General features: G+C 47.1%; 1 protein-coding gene across 1 annotated transcript in view; it reads left to right on the top strand.

The window, feature by feature from the left end:
- Window positions 1–10,421, top strand: part of LOC102812374 (serine/arginine repetitive matrix protein 3-like) — a 41,879-nt gene that overhangs the window by 6,515 nt on the left and 24,943 nt on the right. Inside the window, exon 2 of the mRNA XM_006859832.1 lies at window positions 5,896–5,997. Within this exon, the coding sequence (XP_006859894.1) occupies window positions 5,896–5,997 (102 nt within the window). The remainder of the gene's footprint in view (window positions 1–5,895; window positions 5,998–10,421) is intronic.

Genomic DNA, 10,421 nt, shown 5'->3' with positions numbered 1-10,421 from the left:
TTGTCTAATGTACTTTGCCCATGTCATCAGAAGGGATCAGTTCCTGGAGAAGGACATCTTGCTTGGTAAAGTAGAGGCTGGTGGCACTGTAGGGGAAACAACGGACTGCTAACTACAAGGTCCAAGGTTCGAGCCTACCAGCAGCTCCTCGGGAGAAAGATGAGGCTTTCTGCTTCTGCAAAGATTTGCAACCTTGGAAACCCAATACAGGGTCGTTATGAGTTGGAACTGGGTCAGTGGCACTTAACCACAACAGCAATTAGATGACTTTGCCACAGTGACTACAAATGTAGGAACCATTGTAAAGATGTCCCAGGACCGGGCAGTGTTTTATTCTGGTGTACATAAGGCCGCTGTGAGTCAGAAACAACTCAACATCATCTGGTAACATAGCAACACCCCTCCATACCCTTTCCCACCCAGAGAGGTCAAACTCTCACTCCTTTGTACAGGTGTTATTCCAGGTCTTCATGAAACCCTGGGCTTATGCCTCACCTCCGAACTTTACACTCTTTTAATGGTCTCCAGAGTCCTGGTATGGTGCTGTAGGATAAGCACTGGACTGGTAACTGCAAAGTTGGTAGTTCAAACCCACCAGACTCCCTCAGAAACCCTATACAGAATCACTATGAGTCAGAACTGACTTAATGACACACAACAACAACAACAGAGACCCCAGACACAGGGTCAACCCAAGTCAACCTGGTCCAGGGCCCAGGCCACTGCTCAGCCAGTCTCTGCCTCCCTTTCAGGGGCCCATGAGCTGGCTACTCTGCTGTGTTTGTCTGTGTGCTGGTCTCCTGAGGGGAAGAGGATGGGAAGTAGTTCGCTTGGGTCTCCACTGTTCAGAGAGGACACCACCTCTTCTTACCTGACCCCAGGCCTGTCCAGCCAGCAGAATCCTCTGCACACCCAATGAGCAGACCAAAGAACCTGTAGGTCTAGACAGAGATTCAGGCAGGTACAGGTGACCCAGGACCCTTGGTTAGAGGGCTCAACAGTGTGACGGTAGGGTAGAGGAGATGGGAAGAGAGCCCAGCCTTCCCCATGGTGGGCTACAAAGGTGTAGCTATGGGGCACCTAGTTAAGAAGTAGGAGGGTGCTCCTCCTCCAACCCCCCTTCCAAATATATTCAATAGGTCTCAGCCATTCTCCCTCCAAGACACTTTCTAGTCATTTTCTCACCCCCCTGTCCCATCTCCAGAGCTACTTTCTGGTTCTGACTGTACCCTCTCCTACCAGAACCTTTGCCGTAACCTTAATGCAGACCTCTCTGCCTCCAGTCCCTCTCTTCTAGTCACCAGCCGCAAGAGCCATCTTTCCAAAATGAAAGTCCAATCTTCAAACTCTTCTGGCCTTCTCCATCATCAGTCACTCCCAGTATGGCAGGCACAGTACCAGGTGCAGCAGTAGGCAAGACTGGTTCCCTCAGGGATTGCCCAGGCCAGCACAGGATACAGACAAGTCAATGCATAATTACTAGAGCATGAACTACCTGTCAGGATCTGAAATGTACTGGTTGCTCTGGAAACATAAATGCTGGCACCTAACCTGGCTGCGGGTATCAGACCTACTATAAACATCCAATGAGTTAAGCTTTTGTGTTCAGCTCTGATTATTTTCATAGGGTAAACCTAGAAGTTAATTTATTAGTCAAAAGAGTTATTCAGGTTCTTAAGGCTTGTGAAAGAAATTGTCAGATTGACCTCCAACAAGGATGGGTCAGTCTGAAATGCTTGTTGAAGGAAGGGAGAGAGAAGGGAGGAAGGGAAATGACAGGCTCCCTAAGAGGGAACAACATGCCATTTTCACGTACAGGTGGAGTGGGGCAGGCTGAGCCCGTGGTGGGGACAGGCAATGATGGTGAGCAGATAACAGAGACAAGTCCCTGCCCCTATTTTGCCTTGATGATATCTTCTGTCCAGCACAATGGGCCAGGAAGGGGAGAGGGGAGAGGTCTAGGGAGTCGTTTAGCAGCCATCACTGGACTCTTGGTCTGTGTCAGACACAGGGCAAGGGGCTGAGCAAAATTCTTTGAGGTCAGACTAGAGAGAGAGTTGGAGACCAGGGCAAGGAGCTGTCCCAGAGGGTCAGTGAAAGAAGACAAGGTCTTACCTGGTGGGTAGAAACAGGGATGCAAGCCAGGGGGGTAGGCGGTCAGGAGCTCAGCCTTCACTCACCTTCCCTAAACCAACTGCAGAGATAAGCAGTGAATCAACCACTGGGACCTCAGGCAAGCCACTCAGCACCCTGACCTTGCAAAGGTGGGGGTGCTTTGATTACTTTCTGCCCTAGTCTCCTGGGGCTGCCAGGCAAAAGTCTAGAGATGGGTGGCTTTAAGAAGAAAGATCTACTTTCCCTAGTTCACAAGGTTGTTGTTGTTAGGTGCTGTTGAGTTGGTTCCAACTCATAGCAACCCTATGTACAACAGAATGAACCCAACCTCACAAGCATTGTTTCAGCTACTATGTCAATCCATCTCATTGAGGGTCTTTCTCTTTTTCTCTGACCCTCTACTTAGTTGTTTTTAAGTTCTGGGGAGTCAGCTTCGACTCATAGTGACTCTGTAAAGGGTTTCTGAGGCTTTAAATCTTTTGTGGGAGAAGAAACCCTTCTGCGGAGAAGCTGGTGAACTTGAACCACCAACCTTGTAGTTCTCAGTCCAGTGCTTATGTTATGGAGCCACTGTGGTCCCCTTTAATAAGCATGATGTCCCTTTTCAGGGACTGGTCCCTCCTGATAACGTGTCTAAAATATGCAATACAAAGTCACCAACCTTGCTTCTAAAGAGCATTCTGGCTGTACCTCTTCAAGAAAGATTTGTTTGTTCTTCTGGCAATCCGTGGTATATTCAGTATTCTTCACCAACACAATAAATGAAGTGCCTTCAACTCTTCTTCAGTCTGTCTTTTCCATTCTCCCGCTTTCACATACAATATGAGGTGATTAAAATGATCATGGCTTGGATGGAGGGGATTGTAACCATGGCAATGAAACGATATATGATAGGATGAATGTAAAGCTAATGTTCTCCCATGTAAACTATCACATAATTCACAATAAAACATTAAAATATTTTTTAAAAAGAGATCATGGCTTGGGTCAGGCACATCCTAGCCTTCAAAATGACATCTTTGCTTTTTAACACTTTAAAGAGTTCTTTTGCAAAGAGTCACCCAGTGCCTTACATTGTTTGATTTCTTGACTGCTGCTTCCATGGGCATTAGTTATGGATCCAAGTAAATGAAATCTTTGACAGTTTCAATCTTTTCTCTCTTTATTATAGTGTGGCTTATTGACCCCGTCATGAGGAATTTTTGTTTTCTTTATGTTGAAGTGTAGAAGGCTGTAGTCTTTGATCTTCATCCGTAGTTGCTTCAAGACCTTTTCTCTTTTAGCAAGCAAGGTTGTATCATCTTCACATTGTTGTTGTTGTTGTTGTCAGGTGCCATCGAGTCGGAACCGACTCATAGCGACCCCATGCACAGCAGAACGAAACAATGTCCAATCCTGGGCCAACCTCACTACTGCTGCCACACTTGAGTCCATCAATACTGCCACCTGACCAATCCATCTCGTTGGGGGTCTTCCTCTTTTTCTCCGATCCTCCATCTTACCAAGCATGATATCCTTCTCCAGCGACTGTTCCCTCCTGACAATATGTCTGAAGTATGAGAGACGAAGTTTGGCCATCTTGGCGTCTAAGGAGCACTCTGGCTGCACTTCTTCCAAAACAGATCTATTGGTTCTTTTGGCAGCCCATGGCACTTGTAGTATTCTCCTCTAACACCATAACTCAAATGCATCAATTCTTCTACGATCGTCCTTATTCACTGTCCAGCTTTCACATTCATATGAAGTTATTGAAAATACCACGGCTTGGGTCAGGTGCACCTTAGTCCTCAAGCTGACATCTTTGCTCTTCAATCTTCATGTTACAGATTGTTAAAACCACACAGCTGCCTCTTGGTCTATGTATAGTTTCTAAATGAGCAAAACTAATTGCTAAAACTAAATTCCCATTCTTTGTAATGTTATCCATAATTTGTTATGTTCCACATAGTCAAATATCTCCCACAGTCAATAAAATACAGGTAAACATCTCTCTGGTATTCTATGCTTTCAGCCAAGATTCATCTAATGTCGACGGTGATATTCCTTGTTCCACATCTTCGTCTGAATCTGGCTTGATTTTCTGACCGTTCCCTGTCGATGTACTTCTACAACAATTTTTAAAATTGCTTCCAGCCAAATCTTATTTACATGTGATATTAATGATGTTGTTCAATGATCTCCACATTCTGTTAGGTCACCTATCGTTAGAATGGACACAAATGTGGATCTCTTCCAGTCGGTTGGCCAGATTATCTTCCAGATTTCTTGTTTAAGCACAAGCAAGAGCTTCCATTTGTTGAAACATCTCAGTTGGTATTCCATCAATTCCTGGAGCCTCTCGTTTTTTCCTAGCTTTCCAAGCACCTCTTCCTTCAATACCATTGGTTCTTAATTTGACTGAACAGCAACCATTTTTTGGATGCATTTTTTTGGTGCAGTGACTGTGTATTCCTTCCATCTTCTTTTAATGCTCTCTGCATTGTTCAATATTTTCCTCATTGAACCTTGTAATATTGCCACTCAAGGCTTGACTTTTTCTCTTCACTTCTTTCCGCTTGAGAAATGTATAGTGTGTTCTCCCCTTTTGGTTTCTTAATTTCACGTCTTTGCATATTTTGTTATAGTTCTTTACTCTGTCTCCTCAAGCCACACTTTGAAATCTTCTGCTCAGCTCTTTTACTACCTCATTTCTTCCATGTCCTTGATGTCACCTTACAACTCATCTGGTCTTCAGTCATTACCATTCACTTCGGTCAGGAGGCTACAAGTTCAAATTCAAGGCAGTAGGTCTAGGGGAGGACCTTTCTTTGTCTTTTATCTGCTGGAGCCCAGCATGTCTTGGTGTTCTTGAGTCTTTATAGTGTGTCTTCCCCTGGTTCCTGTCTATCTGTGTGTGTTTAGGTCTATTCTGCTCTGTTTATAAACCACCACTTAGAAGAGAGTCCTGGGGTGGCGCTGTAGGATAAGCACTGACTGCCAACTTGGTTTGAGCCACAAAGTTGGTGGTTCAAATCTACCATTAGCTCCTTGAAAACCCTATACAGGGTCGCTATGAGTCAGAACCAGCTTGATGGCACTTAATAACAAGAACAATAGTGAGTTAGGTTTACAACCCACCTTACTCCTCATTAACATAGCAAAAGAAAACTCCTATTCCCAAGTAAGGTCATATTTACAGGTACAGGGGTCAGAACTTCAACATAACTTTTGGGGGGACCAACTCAACCCCTAAGACCTCCCAAGGCTGTTGTGAGCATCCAATGTCAATGAGGCCAGGGAAACAGAAAAGGCCAGGCTCCTCACCCCTCACTTCCTCAAACACGTCACAGAGTGACCAGCCTCCATGTCAGACAGGAGTGGGGGAGGGGAGCGATGGGTAGTAATTCCCCCATCTCTGGGAATTTCTCTCCATGTATGTTTGTCTAGTTGGTCGGTTGGTTTGGTTTCATACTAAATGGGCAGCCCTAGAGCTTCCTTGGACTCCTGAAATAGCACTAGAGTATAATCACTGGACTGCGAACCACAAGGTCAGCGGTTCAAACCCACCAGCTACTCCTCGGAAACTCTATACTGGGCCGCTCTGAGTCGGAATCAACTCGACAGAACTTAACAACAGCAAAGCTTAGTGCTAAGAGCCTCACTTGGCTGTGTGACCTCGGACAAGTTCCTGCATTGTGGATTGCACTGTGACCCAGAGTTAGGGGACAGACTGGGTCAGGGGCGGCCAGGGAGAGGATCCAAGCCAAGGCAGCAACCCTAACCCCCCCTCTAACACCACAGGTACTTGGAGGAGGAGATCCGGCAGAAGGTTGGGACTTTCCGGCAGATGCTGATGGAGAAGGAGGGAGTACTCACCAGGGAGGACCGGCCTGGAGGCCACATGTGAGTACTCACCTGAGCAGGTGTGCAAAGGAAGGAGGGTGCAGACTCAGGTAGCAACTGACTGCCAGGGGAGCCTTTCCACCTGCTCCCTCTCAGGTTGTTAAGGGAGGGGGCAAGGAAGAGGAGAAGTGGGCATAGACTTTACCTACTGGAAGCTTTGGGCCTACAAAAGGGCCTCTCCATGCCCCCTTCCCAGTTCCACTGATGGCCCAGCAGTGGGAGGCATCCCAGCTCCAGACCCTGGGCTGCACACCAGGAGATGTTAGAACTGTTCCCACCCCAACATCCTCACTAGCCAGTTTTGATGACTTGTAACATAACAGTAAGAACCAACACACCAGATACCATGGTCATGTGGCCAAGGTGTGACAGGTAAGAGGAGCACAGGCTTTGCTGAGGTCACATCTCTGCAGCCCATTGCAGGACAGCAGCATCACCTGCATGCTGTGGTTCTCCAGGTGCACTTGGGACCAAAAAGGGAAGTTGTAAGGAGGTAGGTTTCATCTTCAGATTAGAAGAGCAGCAGGGGCTATTCAAACAGAAGTCCCCAGCTGGTGCTAATGGTTTGCACTCAGCAGGTAGCAGAAAGATTGGCAGTTCAAACCCCCGCCCCCCCCCAACACACACACGCCCAGCAGTAAAAAGTGTAGTGATCAATCTACTTCCATAAGATCACAGCCACCAAAAACCCACTGGATAACACTTCTACTCCACAATAGGTGGGCTCTCCATAAGTCAGAGTGGATTTACTTTGTGTGAGATGCACCACTCAAAGCCATATGATGAAATGGGGCCAGATGTTGTAACAGAGCGGCTCAGCCTATCCCTGCAAGGGTTCAGGCGTGAACCGATGGCTAGTCACATGCCAGTGTCTAACAAGTCACATGCTCACCGGGATCAAGGTTGTACCCATTCTGATGGACCTTCCCCTGACCAAGCCTGAGTTCCCCATCCAGCACCAACACACAGGACCTCTCCGGCTGGAAGTGAAGTTGAGGCTGGGTGAGGGGCTAGGGTAAAAGTTGCTGGACATTTCCTAAGGGCTGGGGCTGGTTTGGGAGGGACTTGTCTTACTGAGGCCCTAAAGTCCTGTCCGCCTTTACTCACACAGAAATAAACTGATGGCAGTAGTATATGAGTGATTCCCCACTGCATTCATTGTCGGGGTGAACACCTTGTGGGGACAGATGAGGCCTCAGTGAGGAAGCCCTTCTCTCCTGGTCTCTGAACTGCTAGGGATGCAGGGATGGAGGGTCTCACCCCTTTGTAGGCCCAACCCTACACACTTTTAACCCCCCTCTCTCAGGCTGGGTATGGTGGGACGCAACCTCGGGATTGTGTAGGTGTCTTGTGAGTGATCTGGAGGGATCGCTCTCCTCCCCCTGGTGAGTCCACCACCAACTCCTTTTCTTTAGCCTCCCAGAGCTCCCAGCACCATCCTCCCTCACTGAGGTCCTAGCTAGTCCCCCTCAAAAGCAGAGCCAGCCCTTCTCCTCCCTTCTCAAATTTCCTTACAACCAGGGAGTTTCTCTCAGCTCCTGCCCACATACCTACCAAGCTGATCTGTACTCCTCACACAACCTCAAAGCTTCTCCAGAAAACCACCCAGTATGAGGACAAGGGCCCCTCTCTGACCCCTTTCAGTGATAACTACTTTCTCCATCTCAAGCCTGCAGGTCTTCCGTCTTCCTGGCTACTTTCCCTTAAGCTAATTTCTGTCCTAGAATAAATCGTGTCTCAACTCTCCTTTCTTCTCTCGCTACTACCCCATGTTTTCTCCTTTCCTTCTCAACTGAATTTCTGTGAGCTACATCTCAATTCCTCGAGCCCTGTACATCTGTCTTCTGCCCCCATGGCTCCCCTGACTTGCTTGTACCACGGTCACCAAGGTCCTACTTACCACCATCTGTGGCTTCTCTTCAGGTCTTGGCCTCTTTCTAGAATTTGCCACCATTGCACTTTCCTTTTGGGCAACCTGCTTTCCCCTGGTTCCATGACACAGAGGTTAATGTCCTCTGGTCTGCTTACCTCTCAGATGTTGGTATGCCTCCCATCCCTCTCTCCGTGATATTTCTTGCATCTATCTCCCCGACATCCTATCTCTCAGGGAAAACTCCTCATTCCTCAACTTGAATGCTTTTCTTTAGTTTAACTCATTTCCATTAGTTTTTGTCTTCTTTTTCCTTGAGTGAATGAATGAACATGAATGAATGACAAATTTACAAACTGGGACTTATTGTTCACAGGGAGGCTGGGAAGAGGGTAAGTGCTGGATTGTTCTAGACTTCTTCCCCTCAGCCTGACTCTTCCCCATTCTCTCTGACAACTCACTCAGAAATCCCTGTGACTGGCTAATGTCTTTGGTTTCATGGCCCTGGTCCCTCCCACACAGACCCAGTACTTTCAGACATGGAGAAATTCAATCCTCTCTTAGAGAGTTAGGACAAAGCCAGACCCAGAGAGAATGATCTCCGTGTGGGGGAGGGGATAAGGGATGATCCCTATTAACTTCAACCCTCCCACCCAGCAAAGGGTCATACACCAGGGGCAAGGTCACTGCCCACCGCCTCAAGCTTTATGTCCCAGGGATCCTCCTTAAGTTAATTGACTGCTTTGAGTGACATCAGGGTGTCATATTGCTGCAGCATCTGGTGGGGGAAGCCAGTGAAAGGTTTTTGAGAGAAGGTGTCATGTGATCAGGCTGATGTTGGAAGACTTTCCCCTTGGAAGCTAGGTCAGCTCGATGAAAGCACAGAGAGAACATGGAGAGGGAGAGATTTTATCTTTGGAAACGGATTGGATGTGGAGAGTACTATTTTGCCACAGAAACCTGTGTCTTCCAGGAGATAAAGTCCAGATTCCTTTTGCCTGGATTTCAAGGCGCCTCATACTCCAGACCACCACTTATCTGTCTTGTGAGTTGCTGTGATTCTGGAAGCTTTGCCACGGGTATTTTAAATCCCAGCATGGTCACCCATGGTGGACAGGTTTCAGCTGAGCTTCCAGAGGAAGACAGACTAGGAAGATGGACTGCTTCCAAATACTTAGTCATTGAAAACTTTATGAATAGCAGTGGAACACAGTCAGCACCAGAAGATTGAATACTGAATGAAACATGATGAAGAGCACCAGAAAATTGTTAGATATAGTGCCGGAAGATGAGGCCTTCTGATTGGAAGGCACTCAAAATATGACTGGGGAAGAGCTACCTCCTCAAAGGAGAATTGGCCGTGATAATGCGAATGGAGTAAAGCCCTTGGGACCTTCATCTGCTGATGGGGCACAACTCAAAATGAAGAGAAACAGCAATGGGTTCAGGTATAGCAACAACTGTGAGGTTGGCCCAGGACTGGGTAGTATTTGGTTCTGTTGGAGTCGGTTCCGACTTGACGGCACCTAACAACTACAACATACTCCAGACCTAGCCTGGTTCCCCACTCTCAGCAGTCAGCCTCCCTGCAATTTCCAGCTATGCCTCCCTGCACATTCCCACTTCCAACCCTTAGCTTTCTCTAATCGAGTTCCTTCTAATCTAGTCCCAATTCCACTTCCATCTTTCAAGGCTGCTTCTGACTGATCTTCCTGGGGTAAAAGTAAACTCTTTTCCTTAATGGAAGACATACAATGTTTTCTCTACTTCTTGTGGCTGCTAGCAATTCTGTTTGCTTTTCAGTCCAATGCCCACTTAAAAATTAAAGTAATAAAAAAGTTTTTAATGTTTTATTGTGAACTATGTGATAGTTCACATGGGAAAACATTAGCTTTACATTCATCCTATCATGTATAATTTCATTGCCATGGTTACAATCCCCTCCATGCCTCATCAACCAACCAAAGGGTATACCCTGCAAGCCTGCCTCCTGATCCTCAGCACACAACACCTCTCCCTCTCTGGGTCTAGAGTCCCTAGCCGCTCCATCTCTCCACATCATCTCTGTCTCCATCTCTGGCGTCACTGTTTCTCTGGGTAGGGTCCCGCACTCCGGTCTTCTCCCATGATGGTCCCAGAGACCTCCGCTCCTGGACTGCAAAGTCAATCACTCCCCTCCTTTTGCTACAAAACATCTACCTTTACATTTCCAACCCTCACAATCAGTTCTGATAACAATTATTTACTATTGTACCACAAGAGACCTATCCCCATCTCTTTTCATCAGCCCTACCCAGACAGAGTGGAGATTCTATCTTCCTCTGTGTCCTCTGGATCTAGGCTCCCTCTTGAAAGCTTGTAAGCCAGTCACTTTTTGCCTTTGTGCCCCCCCCCCCATTTTGGGTAGCCAATGTCCAAGTTGCCCATCCCTGTCTACCCTGTGTATGGAGGGGGTGGAAATGATCCTCGCTGTAAAGCTCTGTTCCCTCTTTTGAGCTATTGCATCCATAGGTGTAGGTCAAGTTCATCAAATTGTATCAGATTACTCTTTTTT

This window comes from Chrysochloris asiatica, unplaced genomic scaffold (genome assembly GCF_000296735.1).
Source record: "Chrysochloris asiatica unplaced genomic scaffold, ChrAsi1.0 scaffold00034, whole genome shotgun sequence".
Lineage (NCBI taxonomy): Eukaryota > Metazoa > Chordata > Mammalia > Afrosoricida > Chrysochloridae > Chrysochloris > Chrysochloris asiatica.
Note: the sequence above shows the minus strand (reverse complement) of the source record. Positions and strands in the feature narration are given on the sequence as shown.